The sequence below is a fragment of the Lolium perenne genome, chromosome 1 (assembly GCF_019359855.2).
Source record: "Lolium perenne isolate Kyuss_39 chromosome 1, Kyuss_2.0, whole genome shotgun sequence".
In the NCBI taxonomy this organism is placed as follows: Eukaryota; Viridiplantae; Streptophyta; class Magnoliopsida; order Poales; family Poaceae; genus Lolium; species Lolium perenne.
Window position 1 is genome coordinate 241,009,033 of NC_067244.2, and position 25,677 is coordinate 241,034,709.

A 25,677-nucleotide genomic window follows, 5' to 3' on the forward strand; every position below is an offset into this window, starting at 1 on the left:
GGTGCTCCTCGACCTCCGTGTCGTCTCTTGCATGTTGGCCTCCTCCCTCTATGTGTGCATCCAGTGCACCTTCTGTGACCGACCAATCTCCCCTGGAATCAAGGTTAGACAGAACAGGCGCAGGCAATTTTACTAATTTCTCAGTTTTCTTAGTTATTCTCCAGACTTTCTTATAAAATGTCATCTTGTAAAACAGGTTACCCAAGTTGGAGGAATCAGAAACAAATTCATGTTTAATCATAGAGGCTATGTCAAGTTTTTCTATGGGGAATGGAATATCAAAATGATGAGGTTCTACATTATGAAAAGCTTGTAAACGAGAGGCGATGAGACCTCCACAAATTCCACCTTTCTCACGGTTAGTAGCAAGTCTATAAGCTATCAATGCCCCCAAATTATAAGTCCTACTACTTTGCAGTGCCGCAGCTAGAAAAGCTAAATCCGGGATAGAAAGTTTACCACCAATCTTTTTAGCAAGAACGCATTAGGTAATAAAATAGGCAAAGTAGCGGATAGCCGGGAGCTGAATGCTAGTGATTTTACCACTATCCTCTGAGAAACTCCTTCCATAGCAAATCATCTTGAAGAGGTTCAAGAGTTCTTGCGGCGATCCCCTTATCTTCTCGCACGATCTCCATTGCGGTACTCTAATTGCTGCACAAAAATCACTGAATGGCAAGTTGACAGCTTTATTGTAAATTTTATACTGGACCGTAGGGTTAGATCGCGACCAATTGAACTTAAAGTCCTGCACAAAAGACATAGTTAATTTTGCATATTTTCTTGGCTCTCCTTCAACAAAGTCACTCAGCCCTGCACGAGAAATTAGACTTTGAACATCTTCAAATATTCCCGCGCTTCTCATGAAATCCGCGCACGGGTAGTAAGAAGGGTATACTCCCTCTTCACGGTTCACCCTCATAACTTGTTGAACTTCCAATTCTTGTTGGTTCAATTGATATCTATTCCACTCCATTTTCTGAAATTTCAACAAACAATATAAAAATTTGATTTGGTGACATATAATCAAGGGGAACTACTATAGGAACTTGCTAGAGTACTAATCATGCATCAAAACTAGTTTCTACCACTTAGAACAAGCATGCAAGCTCACTAAACATGTTACCTACAGCAGCAAAATATTCAAGATATACTCAACCAAACAAAATTCTACTTGGATGGGTGGAGGAGTCACATACCAAGGAGCAAATGTGCCAAATTTCAGCAAGAAATCTGGGCTGAGCAAAGAGATCGAGAAATCTGGAGCTCTGGAGCAAAAACGCGAGTGAGAGGAACCTGGTGCCAGTTTTTTCGGGAGAGAGAAGGTGCTGGGAGAAAGAGATGGCAAAGTGGGGCAAGGAGGGGCCCACACCCCAGGGTGGCGCGCCCCCCTCCTTGGCCGCGCCGGCCTGTGGTGTGGCACCCTCTGGTGCCCCACAGGTCATCCTCTGGTGCTCCCAGGTGCCTCGTCGAAAAATAGGACCAACGGTATAATTTTTGTGAATTTTTGAAAACTTTGAAAAATGCACATTTATGGGTATTTAATTTATTATTACTGGCCAGGAAAAATTTTGAAATCTCCAATTAACTAAGGAACCTTGCAAATTAAAAATGTTACAGCAACTAGAGCAAGTGGAGGAAGAAAGAGATGTTGTTTACCCCCTCTATGCATGTAAAAGGTATTCGTTAACAAGGTTGATCAAGTCTTGTCACCAAATAAATTTTACATAGCATAAGAAGAAATAAAACTCAAATCAATCATGTTACCTTGAATTGTATTGATATGGATCCAATCACAAGAGTTTGATATTCTTCCTTAGGCTCATATATAGGACAATCAATAGTTCCCACTTTGATAGTTCTCACATTAAAAATAGTATTGACTCCACATACTTTATCAATCTTCTTGGGAAAATAAACGGTATGCTCCCTATCATCAACATTGAAAGTAACCTTTCCTTTATTGCAATCAATAACAGCCCCTGCGGTGTTAAGAAAGGGTCTCCCAAGAATAATAGACATATTATCATCTTCAGGCATTTCCAACACAACAAAATCAGTTAATATTAAGCAGTTAGTAGTAACTTGAACAGGAACATCCTCACATATACCAACAGGAATAGCAGTAGATTTATCAGCCATTTGCAAAGATATATCAGTAGGTATCAACTTATCTAAGTAAAGTCTCTTATAAAGAGAAAAAGGCATAACACTAACACCGGCTCCCAAGTCACATAGAGCAGTTTTAACATAATTATTCTTGATAGAACAAGGAATAGTAGGTATACCTGGGTCGCCCAACTTCTTTGGCACTTTGCCATTGAAAGAGTAATTAGCAAGCATAGTGGAAATTTCCTCATTGGGGATTTTCCTTTTATTAGTAACAATATCTTTCATATACTTTGAATAAGGAGGCAATTTAATAGCATCAGTCAAAGGGATTTGCAAGAATAAAGGTTTCATCCAATCGCAAAATTTATTATAGTGTTCTTCTTCCTTTGATTTTAGTTTCTTAGCAGGAAAAGGCATTTGCTTTTGCACCCAAGGTTCTCTTTCATTACCATGTTTCTCAGCAATAAAATCTTCTTTAGTGTACTTTTTATTTTTAGCATGCTTTTCAGGTTCATCTTCTACCTCTTCTTTATCAGAAGCATCATTCTTATCATTATCTTTATCATGTTCATTACCACTTTCAGTTTTAGCATCAGAAATAGAAATACTATTAGGATCATTAACAGGTTCAGAGGATTCTACAACATTTTTATGTTTCTTCTTCTTTTTCTTCTTAGAAGGAGCACTAGGTTCAATGCGTTGAGAATCTTGTTCAATTCTTTTGGGATGCCCTTCAGGATATAGAGGATTCTGGGTAGAGACACCACATCTAGTTGTTACTTCATAAGCATGTTTCTCTTTAGAATTATTCCCCAACAAGTCATTTTGCACTTTAGTGAGTTGATCAATTTGAGTTTGAACCATATGAAAATGTTTAACAAGCATCTTAACATCATTGGAGGTTCTCTCTACAATATCATGCAATTCACTAATAGCTCGAGAATTTTCCATTAAATGATTCTCTACTCTCATATTAAAATTTTCTTGCTTAACAATATAATTATCAAACTCATCTAAGCATTGTGCAGGAGGCTTCGAATACGGAATATCCTCCCTAGTAAAGCGTTGAAGGGAGTTTACCTCAATCATGGATGAAGGGGGAATTATCTCACATATATCTTCTATGGGAGGAAGATTCTTCACATCTTCAGATTTAATACCTTTCTCCTTGAGAGACTTCTTGGCTTCCCTCATATCTTCATCATTCAATTTAATTAAACCCCTCTTCTTTAATATTGGCATTGGAGTTGGTTCAGGCGTAGTCCAATCATCATGATTCCGGCCTATTTTAGCCAATAATTCTTCAAATCATTGCCTGGAGTTCTTTTCCTGAAAACACAACCAGCACAACTATCCAGGTATGCCCTAGACTCAATGGTTAGTCCACTATAAAATATATCAAGTAAATCATGCTTTTCCAAATCATGGTCAGGCCGAGCTCTAATAAGAGAGCAAAATCTCGCCCAAGCCTCAGGCAATTTCTCTCCATCTTCCTGGTTAAAATTATAAATTCTCTGGAAAGCAATATGTTGAGCACTAGCAGGAAAGTATTTACGGAAGAAAACATCAAGCAATTCTTTTGGACTTTTAATAGAATTAGGTGGCAAACTATTATACCAAGTTTTAGCGTCATCCTTTAATGAGAATGGAAAGATTTTAGCAACAAAGTAAGTACGCATCTTGACATCATCAGAAAACAAGCTACTTAGAGTAGATAACTCAATCATGTGTTCAACAGCACTTTCTTTTTCAGTACCACAAAAGGGTGTTTTCTCAACAATAGCTATATGAGATATATCAAGAGAAAAATCATAATCTTTATCCCTAATGTTTATAGGAGATGTGGCAAATTTAGGATCAGGAGACAGTTTATATCTAACAAAGATGTTCTGCAAGCAACTTTTTAATTTTTCTTCCATCAGTAGTAGCATTGCATTTTTCAATAAAATCATCATTAAGCTCCACATAATCTTCATCAGGATCATCACTAAAATAATCAAGTTCAGGTGAATTAACAGGTGTAGTAGCATTAGGAGTTTCAGTATTTTCAATTTGTCTAGACCTAGCAATTGTAGCATCTAGAAAAGATCCCGAAGAACCACTATCATCAAGCACAGTAGAAATATTATCAATATCATGAGAGTTTTCAGATTCAGCAGAAGTACCCGCATGTGAAGCATGTGGCGGTGAAACAAGTTTATCAATCACAGATGGTGAATCAAGTGTAGCGGAGGTATTCAGAATTGTACCTTTTCTTGTAGTGGATGGTAATATGGCGACCTTAGTATCGCGAGGTTTACCCATGATGGAGAATTTGCAGCGAACAATATTAATCCAAGTGAACTTCCAAATAAAGCTATGCTCCCCGGCAACGGCGCCAGAAAATAGTCTTGATGACCCACAAGTATAGGGGATCGCAACAGTCTTCGAGGGAAGTAAAACCCAATTTATTGATTCGACACAAGGGGAGACAAAGAACACTTGGAAGCCTTAACAGTGGAGTTGTCAATTCAGCTGCACCTGGAAACAGACTTGCTCGCAAGAGTTTATCAGTAGTAACAGTTTTATAGCAGTAGCAGTAGTGAAATAACAGCAGCAGAGTAACAAAGATAGCAGTAGTGATTTTAGTAAACAGCAGGATTAAAATACTGTAGGCACGGGGACGGATGACGGGCGTTGCATGGATGAGAGAAACTCATGTAACAATCATAGCAGGGCATTTGCAGATAATAATAAAACGGTGTCCAAGCACAAAGCAATCAATAGGCATGTGTTCCATATATAGTCGTGCGTGCTCGCAATGAGAAACTTGCACAACATCTTTTGTCCTACCAGCCGGTGGCAGCCGGGCCTCAAGGGAAACTACTGGATATTAAGGTACTCCTTTTAATAGAGTACCGGAGCAAAGCATTAACACTCCGTGAACACATGTGATCCTCACATCGCTACCATTCCCTCCGGTTGTCCCGATTTCTGTCACTTCGGGGCCATTGGTTCCGGACAGCGACATGTGTATACAACTTGCAGGTAAGACCATAAACAATGTATATCATGATGAAACAATAACATGTTCAGATCTGAGATCATGGCACTCGGGCCCTAGTGACAAGCATTAAGCATAACAAGTTGCAACAATATCATCAAAGTACCAATTACGGACACTAGGCACTATGCCCTAACAATCTTATGCTATTACATGACCAATCTCATCCAATCCCTACCATCCCCTTCGGCCTACAGCGGGGGAATTACTCACACATGGATGGGGGAAACATGGCTGGTTGATGTAGAGGCGTCGGTGGTGATGGCGGCGATGATCTCCTCCAATTCCCCGTCCCGGCGGAGTGCCAGAACGGAGACTTCTGGCTCCCGCGACGGAGTTTCGCGATGTGGCGGCGTTCTGGAGGGTTTCTGGCTACTTCGACTTCTCCCCGTGCGTTTTTAGGTCGAGGCCAATAAGTAGTCCGAAGGAGGGCGTCGGAGGCCGGCCGAGGGGGCCACACCACATGGCCGCGCGGGCCCCCCCTGGGCCGCGCCGCCCTATGGTGTGGGGCCCTCGGGCCTCCACCTGGTTTGTCCTTCTGGCTCCGTCAGTTTTCTGGGAAAATAGGGCCTTCTGCATAAATTCCGAGGATTTTTCCGAAAGTTGGATTTCTGCACAAAAACGAGACACCAGAGCAGTTCTGCTGACAGCGTTAGTCCGTGTTAGTTGCATCTAAAATGCACAAATTAGAGGCAAAACAATAGCAAAAGTGTTCGGGAAAGTAGATACGTTTTGGACGTATCAGGAGCCCAGATTCAGGACTCCACCAGCTTAATTATCTTAGTTTGTCTAATGGTCATATGTGGGCCAATTAGGGTTTCTATTGATTTGAGTCAGTTTGGTTTGGGCCTGTCCAAACCAAGGTAGGGAGGCCCACTAGGGCTGGCCAGCCACCACCCCTTCATATAAGGTGGAGGGACGGCTAGGGTTTAGGTAGACAAGTTTAGACTAAAGACTAGGGCTTACCCCATTGCGTGTGTTCACGTGTATCATCCCTCCGAGGGTACGGCGCTGTCGTTTATCTATTATATCGGCTGTGAAGGTTCTTGTGTTCATCAAGGATTATCTAGCTCAAGGTTTGAGGCGTATCGTTCATCGATCCGTTGCTTGTTGGATTCGTTCCCTCTTCTCCAGGCTGCGTTCATCGCGTTGTTGGGAGATTCTATCTACCCGGGTTCTCGCTGTGAAAGATCGGGCAAAAACTGAGGAGGATCTAGCTGGGTTCCCCCATATCATGTGGTATCAGTTTTCTGGGTTGCTCACGGCGAGGATTTGTTGATCGATCGCATCTAGATCGGTTTGCATTCGAGGAGATCGGCTCTAGATCGGAGGAGTTGGTCTCTAGGTTGAAGGAGGTTGGTTGGAGGAAGTTTGGAGCTGTTTGGGCGAAGTTTTTCCATCATTTCAGGCAGTTTCTGCGGCCAGAATCGCAAATTTTCGAGTCTGGAATCGGGGAAGAAGATGGAGTTTCGGGGCTCATCCAGCGCCAGGCCCGGTCAACCGGCTCTAGGACCGGCCCGGTCGGCCCAGGTCCCGGTCGGACCGGCCCTACCACCAGCCGGCCTGGCCAAAACCGGCTCCCAGGCCGGTGCCAACCAGATTGATGTCCAGGGGGCTTTGCGCGTCAGCCCGGTCGGCCGCCCGGTCAAACCGGCCACTGGACCGGACCAACCGGTCCCCAGCCCGGTCAAACTGGCTGCTGGGCCGGACCAACCAGTCACCAGCCCGGTCCAACCGTCTGATGGGCCAGATCGGCTTGTTTTCAGTTCTTCGCACTCAGCACTTCAGCAGTCTTCCGCGATGGTTTCATTTCCAGGCGATGTTCTGGGCATGAGGTGTTCTCTTCGGAAGATATCAAGTATTGTTTTCAATGATTACCTTGACATACGGAAGGGAGTACAGCGTCACGTGTCCGAACTGAAGTGGTATTTACACCATTATGCGTCAGTTGAGGAATATGAACATTGGGAAAGGAATATGGAATTGGGTTTCAATCGATGTCGCACATACAATAAGGAGTTCAGTGGTTATGATGCATATGTTCTCGCTCACCGGCGTGTGGACAAGGAGTTGGACATTTTTTGGTGTAATGCAATTGATAGAGGCGAGTTTGCTTATACTTGGGAGGATTTCAAAAGTTTTCTTCGTGATGGTTTCGTGTTACCGTATATTGAGGAAAGTGATCAGCCATCCGGAGTTGTGCATACAATAGAGGAAGTGACCAAGTGCATAGTTCCTATTAAGGAGGTTGTTCCACTACCAACAGTCACTACGGGTAAGGTGATATCTTCAGAGGAGAGGAAACCTGTCTCTGATACCAAGAGCACTATTGTGACTGTTGAGGAGGATGTACCATTGAGCGGGCTGAATATGCAACTCAAGAAGGTACAAGGTGATGCTTGCAAGACAGTTGACAAGGTTCAGCGGTGGAGTTTGTTTCAGACTCAGTGCATTATAAAGGGCAAGGCTTGCAAGTTGATGATTGATGGTGGTAGCTGTACTAATGGCATAAGCAAGGCGATGGTGGCAGCATTGGGGTTGTCTACATGGCATCTTCCTGAACCTAAACGTCTTGAGTGGTTGAATAGCTGTGGTATGCTGAAGATTACTCACAAGGTGCGTGTGCCATTTACAGTTGATGATTATGTTGATGAGATAGGGTGCGATGTGTTGCCATTGGAGGTGTGTGGATTTCTACTTGGGCGTCCTTGGCAGTATGATCGCAATGTGACACATGCTGGGAGAACAAATACATATTCTTTTATGCATGGTGGCAAACAGCGGACTTTGAAGCCTATGGGTGATGATCATATCAAGTCCGATGTGGAGTTAGTGGTGCGTAATGAGAAGTTGCACAAGCCTAAAGTGCATCAAGAGGTGCATGATGTTCTGAGCATTGATATTGGTGATGTTTCAGCCATGCCTATAGATGACAAGCCAGTTCTTGTTGGTGACAAGCCGGATGAAGCTACACTTGTTGTTGATGTGGATGTTGCAGCATGTGCTACAGTTCCAGTTTGTGTTGATGCTAGTATGCAGACTGATGATGTTTGTGCTGATGGTGTTTCAGTACATGTGGCGCAGATGCGCGTGGGAGGAGTGGGAGGCGAGCGCGTCAGTGGAGACGGTGGGCTGCGGCACTACCGTGCTAGGAGTACTGCAGTCCAGTTTTCCGCGACACCGCGGATGCACCGAGGCAAGGATGGACGTGTGAGACATTTATGTGGCCCAGGCATTACACATCTTGTGCAGGGTCATGTTCAGCGACATAGGGTTCCATCAAAACCTCGCAAGAAGAAGGTATTGGCGCAGAAGTCCAAGCTCACGTGGAGAAGAAAGGAGGCGCCAAGTGCTGTATCAAGTCAAGCGGGCCGCGAGAGAGGATGTGGTGTGGAAGGCAAGCAAGACTGGAGCACAGCGAGGACGTGTCATGTTCATATCACGCCACCTTTTCCAGAAGACCCTCACGCGTTGGGGACAACGCTTCTTGAGGGGGGGGGGGGGGATGATACGGGCATGTAGGCCTATGTGGAGCCCAGATTCAGGACTCCACCAGCTTAATTATCTTAGTTTATGTAATGGTCATATGTGGGCCAATTAGGGTTTTTATTAATTTGAGTCAGTTTGGTTTTGGCCTATCCAAACCAAGTTAGGGAGGCCCACTAGGGCTGGCCGGCCACTACCCCCTCATATAAGGTGGAGGGACGGCTAGGGTTTAGGTAGACAAGTTTAGACTAAAGATTAGGGTTTATCCCATTGCGTGTGTTCACGTGTATCATCCCTCCAGGGGTACGGCGCTGCCGTTTATCTATTATATCTGCTACGAAGGTTCTTGTGTTCATCAAGGATTATCTAGCTCAAGGTTTGAGGTGTATCGTTCATCGATCCGTTGCTTGCTGGATTCGTTCCCTCTTCTCCAGGCTGCGTTCATCGCGTTGTTGGGAGATTCTATCTACTCGGGTTCTCGCTGTGAAAGATCGGGCAACAATTGAGGATGATCTAGCTGGGTTCCCCTGTAGGATAACGTTGCATAGAAAACAAAAATTTTCCTACGGCGAACACGCAATCCAAGCCAAGATGCAATCTAGAAGACGGTAGCAACGAGGGGGTATCGAGTCTCACCCTTGAAGAGATTCCAAAGCCTATAAGATGAGGCTCTTGTTGCTGCGGTAGACGATCACTTGCCGCTTGCAAAAGCACGTAGAAGATCTTGATCACGATCGGTTCCGGCGCCACGAACGGGCAGCACCTCCGTACTCGGTCACACGTTCGGTTGTTGATGAAGACGACGTCCACCTCCCCGTTCCAGCGGGCAGCGGAAGTAGTAGCTCCTCTTGAATCCGACAGCACGACGGCGTGGTGTCGGTGGCGGTGGAGAAGTCCGGCGGAGCTTCGCTAAGCTACGCGGGCTATATGGAGGAGAGGGGGGCGGCTAGGGTTTGGGAGGGGGTGGCCGGCCACTTCAAGGGGGGCGGCCAGCTTGTGGTCTTAGGGTGGCCGGCCCCCTCCCTTGGTCCCTCATTATATAGGTGGATCCCCAAGAGTAGGTGTCCAAGTCTTCGAATAAGACCCGAACCAAAAACCTTCCATAAGAGGGGGAAACCTAGCCCAACTAGGACTCCCACCAAAAGGTGGGATTTCCACCTCCCATGTGGGGGGTGGCCGGCCCCCTAAGGGGGAGTCCACTTGGGACTCCTCCCCACCTAGGGCTGGCCGGCCATGGAGGTGGAGTCCCATGTGGACTCCACCTTCCTTGGTGGTTTCTTCCGGACTTTTCTAGAACCTTCTAGAACCTTCCATAGAACCTTCCGCGACATTTTATTTCACATAAAATGACATCCTATATATGAATCTTATTCTCCAGACCATTCCGGAACTCCTCGTGATGTCCGGGATCTCATCCGGGACTCCGAACAAATATTCGAACTCCATTCCATATTCAAGTACTACCATTTCAACATCCAACTTTAAGTGTGTCACCCTACGGTTCGTGAACTATGCGGACATGGTTGAGTACTCACTCCGACCAATAACCAATAGCGGGATCTGGAGATCCATAATGGCTCCCACATATTCAACGATGACTTTAGTGATCGAATGAACCATTCACATACATTACCAATTCCCTTTGTCTCGCGATATTTTACTTGTCCGAGGTTTGATCTTCGGTATCACTCTATACCTTGTTCAACCTCGTCTCCTGACAAGTACTCTTTACTCGTACCGTGGTATGTGGTCTCTTATGAACTCATTCATATGCTTGCAAGACATTAGACGACATTCCACCGAGAGGGCCCAGAGTATATCTATCCGTCATCGGGATGGACAAATCCCACTGTTGATCCATATGCCTCAACTCATACTTTCCGGATACTTAATCCCACCTTTATAGCCACCCATTTACGCAGTGGTGTTTGGTGTAATCAAAGTACCTTTCCGGTATAAGTGATTTACATGATCTCATGGTCATAAGGACTAGGTAACTATGTATCGAAAGCTTATAGCAAATAACTTAATGACGAGATCTTATGCTACGCTCAATTGGGTGTGTCCATTACATCATTCACACAATGACATAACCTTGTTATTAATAACATCCAATGTTCATGATTATGAAACTAATCATCCATTAATCAACAAGCTAGTTTAAGAGGCATACTAGGGACTTCTTGTTTGTCTACATATCACACATGTACTAATGTTTCGGTTAATACAATTCTAGCATGATATATAAACATTTATCATAAACATAAAGATATAAATAATAACCACTTTATTATTGCCTCTAGGGCATATCTCCTTCAGTCTCCCACTTGCACTAGAGTCAATAATCTAGATTACATTGTAATATACCTAACACCCATGGCATTCTGGTGTTGGTCATGCTTTGCCCTAGGGAGAGCTTTAGTCAACGGATCTGCTACATTCAGATCAGTGTGTACTTTGCAAATCTTTACTTCTCCATCTTCGATGTACTCGCGAATCGAGTGGTAACGCAGCTTGATATGCTTCAGCCTCTTGTGTGACCTTGGCTCTTGTGCATTGGCGATGGCACCCATGTTATCACAGTAAATGATTAATGGGTCCAATGCACTAGGAACCACACCGAGCTCTACAATGAACCTCTTCATCCATACCGCTTCTGATGAAGCCTCTGAAGCCGCTATGTACTCTGATTCTGTTGAAGACTTCGCTACCGTGCACTGCTTCGAGCTTGCCCAGCTTACTGCAGCACCATTCAATATAAACACGTACCCAGATTGTGACTTAGAGTCATCAGGATCAGTGTTCCAACTTGCATCGGTGTAACCGTTTACAACGAGCTCTTGGTCACCTCCATAACAAAGAAACATATCCTTAGTTCTTTTCAAGTACTTCAGGATATTCTTGACCGCTGTCCAGTGTTCCATTCCTGGATCACTTTGATATCTGCTAGTCAAACTAACAGCATGTGCTATATCCGGTCTAGTACATAGCATGGCATACATGATAGATCCTACTGCCGAGGCATAGGGGATATTACTCATCCTTTCTCTTTCTTCTGCCGTAGCCGGTCCTTGAGTCTTACTCAATACCTTGCCTGGTAACATAGGTAAGAACCCTTTCTTACTTTCGTCCATTCTAAACTTCTTTAGAATCTTGTCCAGATATGTACTCTGTGATAGCCCTATTAGGCGTCTTGATCTATCTCTATAAATCTTGATGCCTAATATATACGATGCTTCACCAAGGTCTTTCATTGAAAAACTATTATTCAAATAACCCTTAACACTGCTTAATAGTTCTATATCATTCCCGATCAATAATATGTCATCTACATATAATATCAGGAATGCTACAGAGCTCCCACTCACTTTCTTGTAAATACAGGCCTCTCCATGACACTGTATAAACCCGAAGTCTTTGATCACCTTATCAAAACATCGGTTCCAACTTCTTGATGCTTGCTTCAGTCCATAGATTGAGCGCTGAAGTTTGCATACTTTGTCAGCATTTTTAGGATCGACAAAACCTTTGGGTTATACCATATACAACTCTTCCTCAATGTCTCCATTAAGGAACGCCGTTTTGACATCCATCTGCCAAATCTCATAATCGAAAAATGCAGCTATTGCTAACAAAATCCTCACAGATTTTAGCTTCGCTACAGGTGAGAAAGTCTCATCGTAGTCAACTCCTTGAATTTGTCGGAAACCCTTTGCGACAAGTTGAGCTTTATAGACAGTAATATTACCATCAGCATCTGTTTTTCTCTTGAAGATCCATTTATTCTCGACAGCCTTTCGGCTATCAGGTAAGTCTACCAAAGTCCATACTTTGTTATCATACATGGATCCCATTTCGGATTTCATGGCTTCTTGCCATTTGTTGGAATCTGGGCTTATCATCGCTTCTTCATACGTCGCAGGGTCCTCATCATTGTTATCCACAATCATGACATTTAGACAAGGATCATACCAATCAGGAGTGGCACGTTCCCTTGTCGATCTGCGAGGTTCAGTAGTTTCCTCGTTCAGTCACTTCTTTAGTGAGAAATTCTTTCTCAAGAAAGGTTCCGTTCTTAGCAACAAAGATTTTGCCTTCGGATCTGTGATAGAAAGTGTACCCTATAGTTTCCTTAGGGTATCCTATGAAGACGCATTTCTCCGCTTTGGGTTCTAGCTTGTCCGGTTGTAACTTCTTTACATAGGCTTCGCAACCCCAAACTTTCAGGAACGACTGCTTAGGTTTCTTGTTAAACCATAATTCATACGGTGTCGTTTCTACGGATTTTGATGGTGCTCTATTTAAAGTGAATGCGGCTGTCTCTAATGCATAACTCCAAAATGATAACGGCAAATCATACTACGAATCATATCTAAGAGAGTTCGATTACGACGTTCGGACACACCGTTTCGTTGAGGTGTTCCCGGCGGTGTCAATTGTGAAAGTATTCCGCATTTCTTTAAATGCATGACAAACTCATAACTCAGATATTCACCTCCACGATCAGATCGTAGAAATTTGATCTTCTTGTTACGTTGATTTTCTACTTCACTTTGAAATTCCTTAAACTTCTCGAAAGTTTCGGATTTATGTTTCATGAAATAGATATACCCATATCTACTCAGATCATATGTGAAGGTTAGAACATAACGATAACCACCGCGCGATGCTACACTCATTGGTCCACATACATCGGTATGTATGATTTCCAATAAGTCTGTAGCTCGCTCCATCATACCAGAAAATGGAGTCTTTGTCATTTTTCCCATTAGACATGCTTCGCATCTATCAAGTGACTCAAAGTCAAGTGATTCAAGTAATCCATCAGTATGGAGTTTCTTCATGCGTTTCACTCCAATATGACCAAGACGACAGTGCCACATATAAGTAGAATTATCATTTAATTTAATTCGTTTAGCATCAATGTTATGTATATGCGTATCACTACTATCGAGATCTAACAGAAATAAGCCATTCTTTTGTGGTGCTCGACCATAAAAGATATTATTCATAAAAATAGAACAACCATTATTCTCAGACTTGAATGAATAACCGTCTTGCATTAAACAAGATCCAGATATAATGTTCATGCTCAACGCGGGTACAAAATAACAATTATTTAGGCTTAAAACTAATCCCGAAGGTAGATGTAGAGGAAGTGTGCCGACAGCGATCACATCGACTTTGGATCCATTTCCAACGCGCATCGTCACTTCATCTTTCAGTAGTCTTCGTTTATTCTTTAGTTCCTGTTTCGAGTTACAAATATGAGCAACCGAACCAGTATCCAATACCCAGGTACTAGAACGAGAACCAGTGAGATAAACATCTATAACATGTATATCAGATATACCTTCTTTCTTTTTCTTGACAAGGCCGCTCTTCAGATCAGCCAGATATTTGGAGCAATTACGCTTCCAGTGTCCCTTCTCCTTGCAGTAAAAGCACTCAGCATCAGGCTTAGGGCCGTTCTTAGGTTTCATAGGAGGCGTGGCAGCTTTCTTGCCACCCTTCTTGAATTTTCCCTTAGACTTGCCCTGTTTCTTGAAACTGGTGGTCTTGTTGACCATCAACACTTGGTGCTCTTTCTTGATTTCAATCTCTGCAGCTTTTAGCATGCCAAAGAGTTCAGGTAACTCCTTGTTCATGTTCTGCATATTGTAATTCATCACAAAGTTCTTGTAACTTGGTGGCAGTGATTGAAGGACACGATTAATCCACAGTCTATTAGGAATCACTATTCCCAAGTCACTGAGTTTCTTCGCATGCCCGGTCATGGCGAGCATGTGCTCACTAACGGAGCTGCCTTCTTCCATCATACAGCTGAAGAAATGTTTCGAAGCTTCATAGCATTCCACGGCCGCATGAGTCTCGAATATAGCTTTCAGCTCATTCATCAACTCATGAGGATCATGGTGCTCAAAACGTTTTTGAAGATCGGATTCCAGACTGCACAGGATGGCACACTGAACTTGAGAGTACCGAGTTTTCCGAGTCGCGTAAACAGCTTTTACTTCATCGGTTTCATCTTCTGCAGGAGGGTCACCTAGCGGTGCATCAAGCACAAATTGCAGATTTCCCCCAGAGAGGAAGATCCTCACATGACGGAACCAGTCGGTGAAGTTGCTACCGTTGCTCTTAAGTTTCTCTTTCTCTAGGAACTGATTAAAATTGATTGGGGACGCCATCTCTACAACATATATTTGCAATAGTTTAGACTAAGTTTATGACAAATTGAGTTCAAATTTTAATTCAACATAATTAAAAATCTAGGTGAACTCCCACTCAAAACAATATCCCTCGCATTGTCTTAGTGATCACACGAACCAAATCCACCGCACCTAAGCCCGATCATCACGAGAAAAGGTGTGACTTCAATGGCGAACACTCAAAGTGTTCATCATATCAACCATATGATTCATGCTCTACCTTTCGGTATCACGTGTTCCGAGACCATGTCTGTACATGCTAGGCTCGTCAAGGCCACCTTAGTATCCGCATGTGCAAAACTGTCTTGCACCCGTTGTATGCACTTGTTGATTCTATCACATCCGATCATCACGAGATGCTTCGAAACGACAAGTCTTGGCAACGGTGCTACTAAGGATGAACACTTTATTATCTTGAGATTTTAGTGAGGGATCATCTTATAATGCTACCGTCGCGATCTAAGCAAAATAAGATGCATAAAAAGGATTAACATCACATGCAGTTTATATGTGATATGATATGGCCCTTTTGTCTTTGCGCCTTTGATCTTCATCTCCAAAGCACGGACATGATCTCCATCATCTTCGGGCATGATCTCCATCATCGTCGGCGTAGCGTCAAGGTCAATGGCGCCGTCTTCATGATTGTCCTCCATGTAGCAACTATTACAACTACTTTGAAATACTACTCAACATGAAATTTAAAGACAACCATAAGGCTCCTGCCGGTTGCCACAATACAATAATGATCATCTCATACATATTCATCATCACATTATGGCCATATCACATCACCAAACCCTGCAAAAACAAGTTAGACGTCTCTAATTTGGTTTGCATATTTTACGTGGTTTAGGGTTTTCGAGAGAGATCTAATCTACCTACGAACATGAACCACAACGTTGATACTAATGTTTTCAATAGAAGAGTAAATTGAATCTTTACTATAGTAGGAGAGACAGACACCCGCAAAGCCTCTTATGCAATACAAGTTGCATGTCGAACGAGGAACAAGTCTCATGAACGCGGTCATGTAAAGTTAGTCCGAGCCGCTTCATCCCACTATGCCATAAAGATGCAAAGTACTCAAACTAAAGATAACAAGAGCATCAACGCCCACAAACCATTGTGTTCTACTCGTGCAACCATCTATGCATAGACACGGCTCTGATACCACTGTAGGATAACGTTGCATAGAAAACAAAAATTTTCCTACGGCGAACACGCAATCCAAGCCAAGATGCAATCTAGAAGACGGTAGCAACGAGGGGGTATCGAGTCTCACCCTTGAAGAGATTCCAAAGCCTACAAGATGAGGCTCTTGTTGCTGCGGTAGACGATCACTTGCCGCTTGCAAAAGCGCGTAGAAGATCTTGATCACGATCGGTTCCGGCGCCACGAACGGGCAGCACCTCCGTACTCGGTCACACGTTTGGTTGTTGATGAAGACGACGTCCACCTCCCCGTTCCAGCGGGCAGTGGAAGTAGTAGCTCCTCTTGAATCCGACAGCACAACGGAGTGGTGTCGGTGGCGGTGGAGAAGTCCGGCGGAGCTTCGCTAAGCTACGCGGGCTATATGGAGGAGAGGGGGGCGGCTAGGGTTTGGGAGGGGGTGGCCGGCCACTTCAAGGGGGGCGGCCAGCTTGTGGTCTTAGGGTGGCCGGCCCCCTCCCTTGGTCCCTCATTATATAGGTGGATCCCCAAGAGTTGGTGTCCAAGTCTTCGAATAAGACTCGAACCAAAAACCTTCCATAAGAGGGGGAAACCTAGCCCAACTAGGACTCCCACCAAAAGGTGGGATTTCCACCTCCCATGTGGGGGGTGGCCGGCCCCCTAAGGGGAGTCCACTTGGGACTCCTCCCCACCTAGGGCTGGCCGGCCATGGAGGTGGAGTCCCATGTGGACTCCACCTTCCTTGGTGGTTTCTTCCGGACTTTTCTAGAACCTTCTAGAACCTTCCATAGAACCTTCCGCGACATTTTATTTCACATAAAATGACATCCTATATATGAATCTTATTCTCCGGACCATTCCGGAACTCCTCGTGATGTCCGGGATCTCATCCGGGACTCCGAACAAATATTCGAACTCCATTCCATATTCAAGTACTACCATTTCAACATCCAACTTTAAGTGTGTCACCCTACGGTTCGTGAACTATGCGGACATGGTTGAGTACTCACTCCGACCAATAACCAATAGCAGGATCTGGAGATCCATAATGGCTCCCACATATTCAACGATGACTTTAGTGATCGAATGAACCATTCACATACATTACCAATTCCCTTTGTCTCGCGATATTTTACTTGTCCGAGGTTTGATCTTCGGTATCACTCTATACCTTGTTCAACCTCGTCTCCTGACAAGTACTCTTTACTCGTACCGTGGTATGTGGTCTCTTATGAACTCATTCATATGCTTGCAAGACATTAGACGACATTCCACCGAGAGGGCCCAGAGTATATCTATCCGTCATCGGGATGGACAAATCCCACTGTTGATCCATATGCCTCAACTCATACTTTCCGGATACTTAATCCCACCTTTATAGCCACCCATTTACGCAGTGGTGTTTGGTGTAATCAAAGTACCTTTCCGGTATAAGTGATTTACATGATCTCATGGTCATAAGGACTAGGTAACTATGTATCGAAAGCTTATAGCAAATAACTTAATGACGAGATCTTATGCTACGCTCAATTGGGTGTGTCCATTACATCATTCACACAATGACATAACCTTGTTATTAATAACATCCAATGTTCATGATTATGAAACTAATCATCTATTAATCAACAAGCTAGTTTAAGAGGCATACTAGGGACTTCTTGTTTGTCTACATATCACACATGTACTAATGTTTCGGTTAATACAATTCTAGCATGATATATAAACATTTATCATAAACATAAAGATATAAATAATAACCACTTTATTATTGCCTCTAGGGCATATCTCCTTCATCCCCCATATCAGATTATATGGATTGTATCGAAGATAGCACTGGTTATGTCCTCTACTCTTTTTGTTTTGTTTTGAAAAGGTGTTTAAAACCCACCGTAAAGGGAAACATCTGCTTTTGCATAACCGTCGGTCAGAGCTGACCACGACCATAGCATTCCTCTTTTCCTCCCCCAAATCGGAGCAGCTTGAATAAGAGCATCTCTAGTCGTCTCCCCGACGAAGCTCTCAGGATGCTTTTTTTCATCCAGATGGACGAAAATGGCTCAGTCGCGTCCCTGGTTCCTCGTTTTCGCCCGGATTTGGGATTTCATCCATCCGGAGAGCCCATGTCATCCCCGGCACCCAGGGGAGCACTCGGGGACTCCGGACGAAACGAAAGCACGGGAATCGTCTAGCCCGACTTGTCAGCGACAGAGGTCGATCTTCGTCCTCCTCGCATCGTCTTCCCGAGATACGGCGCGCGTGTGCTTTGGGGAAAGTTTTTAATTTAATAGATAGAAGAAATTTGTAGGCGAGCGTGCAACATTAACAATTTACATATAAATACTTCGGGAAAACATAAACAAGACATATAAAAACTTAAAAAAAAAACTACTTCTTCCATGATGGCCCTGTGTCATCGTCCTCACGTTGGCGCTTCCGGCTCTTCACCTCCTCCGAAGAGGCAGCGTCGGTCGACGCGTCGGAGGAACTACTGTCCTCCTCATCGTCGAAGGTGCACGCCGGCTGCGCCTTCGCCTTCGCCTCCGCCTTCCCGTCCGCGTCCGCCTTCACCCGGGCCGCCGCTTCCTCCTTCTCCTCCTCAGCCTCTTCCTCCTCCTCCTCAGCCTCTTCCTCGTCCTGCTCCTCAGCCTCTTCCTTGTCCTTGCTGTCCGGCGGCTGGGAATCGTCGCTTTTCGGCGGCAGTGAATCGTCGCTTTCCGGCGGCGGGGAATTGTCGCTGCTAGACGATACATCTCGGTCCCACCAATGGCGCCATCCAGGCGATTTCCCCTCGCTGTCTGTGTCCGATGATAAAGAGAGACTACTCATGCTGAAGTGTCCGACGACAGAGGATGGTGAAGAGATGAATGGCGCCGGCCGGTAGATCACAAAACGTTTATGTAGTGGTCTGTCGATGAAGAGAGCGGCGGTTGCTCTTCGGCGGAGTTAGTGCTCCGGCGGTTCGCGCCTCGAGGCCAGTTTGTGATCCATTACGGCGGTTCAATACGTCGATGGACGTGGTTGCCACTCGACGGTTCCCCTTCCCGGCGACTGCACCGTCGCTTTTTACCGGGTGGTTGAGCGCGACCCTGAATTTGTCGCTGGGAAAATGGGCCTCCTCAAACCAAAAATTACATTCATCCGGTACTAAATAGCGCCAAATTTTAGCCTGACTTGCCTCAACACCTGGAGATGCTCCAACTGTAGATCAGAGCTTCCTGATGTGGGCGACCGATGTGACGGCCGGCCGCTACCCACGCACGTCGCATGATCACGGCTGTGTAAACGTGTATCGAACCGATCGGGCTGGCATTAGATTATTATTTTTTCCCATAAAGGGGCTGCCATTAGATATTTTGTGCTCCAACAAATATCAAAGATCAAACGTGTTACGTAGTTCCCACATCATCCCAGGATGCAGCTCAACCATCTACCCAAACCTGGATCCCTGCAGATAATCCCCGAATTAGCTGGATATATATGTTGGAGTAGCTAATATCTAGGAAGATATCTACCGAACCTGGGTGCTGATGTAATCCATGGGATCTGCACGAGCGTCATGGATTAACTGCCTCGTTGAATGGATCTTCCTCCCATTGCCAGGTGAACCAACACATCATACTTAATAATAAAAATATTTGGAAGATGAAAATACCATTGAATACTAAGGGTTTCACATGGTACCTTTCGTTGGAATGTTATTCTAATTAAAGATAACTTTGCAAAGCGTAAGTGGCACGGTTATACGAAATGTGTTTTCTGTCAAGAAGAAGAGACTATTAAACATCTTTTCTTCAACTGCCATTTCGCTAGATCTATTTGATCAATCATTTAGATGGACTCTTCCTTATATCCTCCAAAAAGCGTTACAAATATTTTTGGCAATTGGCTTAGTAGGGTGGATTCTAGGTTTAAAGTTCTTATCAGAGTGGGAACAATTGCCATAATATGGTCACTTTGACTATGTAAAAATGACAAGGTTTTTGATGACAAACATTCTTCTCTTATGCAGGTCATCTACCGGTGTACGACATTGCTCCGTTCATGATCACCGCTCCAGCGCCTGGAGGACCACGGCCTCTTTACGGAGGTGTCTACACGTTTGGAGGAAACGGCCAAGGAGTTTATTTCCCAATATGGGTGGCTACATAGTCGTAGAACTTTTCCTCATGTGGCTGTTTCAGATGACTAATTTTATTCCTTTATACCGCACTTTAGTACCGACTTTTTATGATTATATACTATCAAACGACTGTGGGTATTACTTAACTCTTGAGTAATAAAAGTGCCCTTTATCGAAAAAAGGTGAACCAACAAGTACGCGGGGCAGCTATGGGCGTGGTTGAGGCAAACCCGATCTAGGCCTAGATGAACTCGAACAGGTCTCGACATCTACCTCATGTTTTGTTGCTCGACGTCGACATCCGGTTGATCCGGGGCTTCGTCTACAACATGAGTAAATCGGGCATGGTGATGGTGGCATCCTCCTCCGTCAGAGGTGGTCGGCCGGTTGGTGGTGGCCTGTGGCGAGTTGGGGAGGTGCAGCTTCCGGTGAAAACCGAGCTCTGACTACGGTCATGGCGGGCGATGTCGGTGTCTCATGGCGTTAGCTTGTTGAAGGCATCGCCTTTGTAGTCGGTATCTCCCTACTCGTGTTGCTCCGGGTGAAACCCTAGATCTAGATATCCCGGATCGGACGATGCAGTGCTTTCTGCGTTGATCTCCCTCATGAGGGCATTTTTTAAGGAGCAGATAATGGATGGTGGAGGCAAGAGGTGGAGCAGTGTGCATCTTCCTTGTCAACAACAGCGAGTTTCACGGCGTGGTGCAGCGGGTACTCGGTGACAGACGTGGCATGATGATCTCACACAGGGAGGTGGTGTTGTCTAGCGCCATGGTGAAGTCGATGGCGGGCCTAGCAAAGTTAATGCATTGATCCATGTCCTGAAGATGGGTTAGTGATAGATGGCGGTGATGACTCCTGAAGCATGTGCAACGGTACATTCTGCACTGATTTCTGCTCCGGCTTGGTGCAGCCTTGAGTTTTAGATGATACACGTAGGTGAGGTTGGTGTAACCGTCCCTCACATGTCCACCTTCTTCATCGCACTTGTAGATATGCCACAGTTGTCGTTAATTGTGCGGTTTTGGACTGATCCTTGTATTACCTTTAGGCTATGTTGAATAATTTTAATAAAAAAAATATGTGCGTTATTTTGATGGAGAGGCTGGATAAAACCTCCATTCTTAAAAAAAAAAGACTCCCAAGTGCTGGACAACGTGTGCGACCACCAAAGTGTACAGCTCGCCTTGCCTGCCACTTGGATGAGCGAAAGCTGGCAGGATTAGAGCTGTTTCAGAGCTAGATGAAAGTTGCAGAGCGCACACGTAGCTGCGCCGCTTGCCGCATCTGTCAGCAATTCGCAGAGGTCGCCACGGAATCATGGCTTCTTTTGCCGTTGCTTTGAGCCTGAGGAACGTGTCCACGGGTAGATGGGGTGTGCCTCACTGAGCTGTCGAAAAGCTACCAAGGCAACGGAAACAGTTCCGACCTACGACCACGTTTCGCTCCACCAGTTTCTGAAAACGGTGCATGAACATGTTGGAGGTTGTCGCTCTGCTTTACATCGTGTCGAGTTCATGTGATTCTCAGACGAAATGTTCAGATTCGTGGTTTCTGTTTGGACTTTGAAGTAAAAGCGCAAGAGCAAGGTGGAGGAAAAATAGAGGTAGAGGAAATCTGGCATTGATTCACTATCAGCAACTACAGTCGGATCGCTAATGGGATCCCAATATACATCTACCAGCTGCTGATTCACTGAATCTTGGTTATCGGCTACTCCTACATTCTGCAAGGCCAGCTCGTCGCCGACGCCCGCGCCGGCGTCCAAAGCTTCGGCGCCCATTTCTGCTGCTTCTACTAGCAATAATCCTTCGTCCCAAGAGCATGTGTCGTAATCGCACGCCGCCTCCACCGACGGCGCCGCGGCCACCGGCACAGCAGCACCAGTGACTAGACCGTCTTCTACTCCTATCTCTTCTTCTAATCCTTCATCATCCCAACAACATCCGTCGGACGTCGACTCCCCGGCCAGTGCGACCGTCGGCGAAGATTCATTGCTGGACCACACGGCCGGCGTTTCAGCCGCCGCGCCGTTGGGTAGTCCAGATTGGACACTCAATACATTGATCCAGCCGTCGTCCGACTCCCAGTCCGGCAAGACCGAGTAGGATTCTGCGAGCGCCTTCATCCTCTGATCGGCCGTGTAATCGGGCACAATGTCGTCGTCCTCGTCGGCGTCAGACTCCCACATTGCGGCGTCCAACGTGCTCTTGGGAGAGACCCACTTGGCCTCGACGTCGCCGCCGCAGCCGGCGGATGCAAGGAACGGGTGTTCCAGCAGCTGCTCCGCCGTCCACCGCTCATCGGCGCGCCGCCTGAGGCACTTGTCCAGGAAATCCTTTCCCTCGGCCGACATCCGCTTGGGCGCCTCCGGCACGGCGTCTGTGTACCCGATCAGGTGCACCGCGGCGAACACGCTGTCCACGCCGCTCCAGGGAGCGTGACCGGTGGCCATCTCGATGACGGTGCATCCCAGCGCCCACACGTCGGCGGCCGGGCCCTGCTCCTCCCCGCGCACCACCTCTGGCGCCATGAAAGCCGGAGTACCCCCGATAGGGCCCGCTGAATCGACGCTCCTCGCGCACCCAAAGTCCGCGAGCTTGGCCCAGCCGTCGGCCCCGATCACCACATTCCTCCCCTTGACGTCGCCGTGCACCATGGACGCGCCGTGGAGGTACGCGAGGCCCCTGGCGACATCCGCCGCGTAGGACCGTACGGCGCTCTCCTCGAGGCTGCCCCCGCTCCGCTCCACCTCGTCGGCCAGCGACCCGCCCGGCGCGAACTCGAGGAAGAGCTGGTACTCGCCGCCGCCGGCCGCGGCGCGGGAGCCGAGGCAGGGGAGCACGTAGGGGGAGCAGAGCGAGGCGAGGATGCCCTCCTCCCGGCGCAGCTGCGCCTGCGCTGAGGCGGCGCCCGCGGACTTCACCGCGAGCAGCTCGTTGTCGCCGGCCGCGAAGAGCGACACGACGGCGCCCGACGCGCCACGGCCGAGAGTGCGAAGGTGCGTCAGACGGGGCCGCCCGCTGATCCCCGCTGCGTCGTTCGCCATCGATAAATTCTTCCTTGCGCCCTGCATTCTCTTGGGAAGATGGTCTCTGTGGTGTGCGCGCTGATCGATGATCGGATTCTGTTGGTGTGCCTCGCATTGAGTGGGTATTTATGGCCAAGTTGGGCGCGGGAAAAACACGTGAGGATTCTTGCGATGGCGCGCGGGGCCATGAGAGGTGGGTCCCGCGTGCAGAACCTGCTGACTGGTGGACGGATTTTGACACGTGGGATGGCCGACCGCGAGAATGCCAAAGCAAACAGGAAGGGACTAATCGTGCCGATTTACAAAGAGGAGCCAAAGATTTATGTTTTTCGGCCGGCTGTAAAATAGCCACTCATCACCTGCCTTCCGGACCGTCCGATCAATTTAAATGAGCGAATCGCGTTCGATCATTGTACAAAAACAATTCACCAGCCTCCCCCATTGTGGTGGTGGCACCCCCGCTGCCAAAGATGGCCGGGGAGTTCGTGTGCGCGCGGTGGAGGGATGGCTCATGGGGGCGACGCCGGTCGGGTGAGAGGAGGCCGGGCCAGTGGGCTCGGGTCGGGGCTTCGATGGTGACTGCTCGCAGGCTCTGCGGTGGTCGGCCATTGCTGGAGGTGGTCGTCCTCTAAGCGCGGGCGTGCGGGGCGATCTGGTGCTACCCCATCTGGCCGGGGCGTGCGGGTCACCCACACTCATGGAGGTCAGGACAGCGGCCCTGGGACGCCGTGGTGGCGCGAGTGAGGTTGGGGCGGTGTCCTCGACCACGGGATGCCGGCTAGTGGTGGCCGGTATGCATCTCTGGTGGCGGCGTGTCCTCGTGCTGCCAGAGAAGAAGACGTCGGGGCAGCGGCCCCGGATGTGCAGCTGTCATCTTGGGGTGTGCTGCAGCGTGGAGGGCGCAGTCCCAGGGACCACATTCGCCGCGAAAGGAGGTGTCACGGTCGGTGTGGTGCACGTCTGGTGGGGATGCCGGAGCAGCGGCTCCGGGAGCTTGATGGTGGATGTTCCCTGCGTCGGGCCGTGTGGGCGGCGGGGTGGGCTCAGGTGGATGCCGGAGCAACGGCCCCGGGGACGGTGGGCGTGGCGTGCTGCACCACGACGGGAGGTTCCGTGGTGAGCCGCATGGCGGGCATGTCATTGCTGGCGCAAAGTTGACGTGGGAGTTAGAGATCTTTGTGGTGTAACTTTTCTTCAGATTCCCCGGCAACGGCGCCAGAAATTTGCTTGATGCGTGTGGTTGGCACGTCCGTTGGGAACCCCAAGAGGAAGGTGTGATGCGCACAGCGGCAAGTTTCCCTCAGTAAGAAACCAAGGTTTAATCGGACCAGTAGGAGTCAAGAAGCACGTTGAAGGTTGATGGCGGCGAGATGTAGTGCGGCGCAACACCAGTGATTCCAGCGCCAACGTGGAACCTGCACAACACAACCAAGATACTTTGCCCCAACGAAACAGTGAGGTTGTCAATCTCACCGGCTTGCTGTAACAAAGAGTTAACCGTATTGTGTGGAAGATGATTGTTTGCAGAAAACAGTAGAACAGTATTGCAGTAGATTGTATTTCAGTAAAGAGAATTGGACCGGGGTCCACAGTTCACTAGAGGTGTCTCTCCCATAAGACGAACAGCATGTTGGGTGAACAAATTACAGTTAGGCAATTGACAAATAAAGAGAGCATGACCATGCACATACATATCATGATGAGTATAGTGAGATTTAATTGGGCATTACGACAAAGTACATAGACCGCCATCCAACTGCATCTATGCCTAAAAAGTCCACCTTCAGGTTATCATCCGAACCCCTTCCAGTATTAAGTTGCAAAGCAACAGACAATTGCATTAAGTATGGTGCGTAATGTAACTAGTGACTACATCCTTGAACATAGCACTAATGTTTTATCCCTAGTGGCAACAGCACAACACAACCTTAGAACTTTCTCACATCGTCCCAGGTGTTAATGCAGGCATGAACCCACTATCGAGCATAAGTACTCCCTCTTGGAGTTACAAGCATCTACTTGGCCAGAGCATCTACTAGTAACGGAGAGCATGCAAGATCATAAACAACACATAGATATAACTTTGATAATCAACATAACAAGTATTCTCTATTCATCGGATCCCAACAAACGCAACATATAGAATTACAGATAGATGATCTTGATCATGTTAGGCAGCTCACAAGATCCGACAATGATAGCACAATGGGGAGAAGACAACCATCTAGCTACTGCTATGGACCCATAGTCCAGGGGTAGACTACTCACACATCACACCGGAGGCGACCATGGCGGCGTAGAGTCCTCCGGAGATGATTCCCCTCTCCGGCAGGGTGCCGGAGGCGATCTCTGGATCCCCCGAGATGGGATCGGCGGCGGCGGCGTCTCTGGAAGGTTTTCCGTATCGTGGTTCTCGGTACTGGGGTTTTCGTCACGGAGACTTTTTATAGGCGAAAGGGCAGGTCAAGAGGCGGCACGGGGGCCCCACACCACAGGCCGGCGC

At 46.9% G+C, this 25,677-nt stretch overlaps 1 protein-coding gene across 1 annotated transcript in view; it reads right to left on the reverse strand.

Moving 5' to 3' along the window:
* Positions 1-23,255, reverse strand: part of LOC127339171 (uncharacterized) — a 40,503-nt gene extending 17,248 nt beyond the window's left edge. The window contains exon 1 of the mRNA XM_051365052.2: positions 21,647-23,255. Within this exon, the coding sequence (XP_051221012.1) occupies positions 21,647-23,219 (1,573 nt within the window). The 5' untranslated portion in view covers positions 23,220-23,255. The remainder of the gene's footprint in view (positions 1-21,646) is intronic.
* Positions 23,256-25,677: the final 2,422 nt, after the last annotated feature.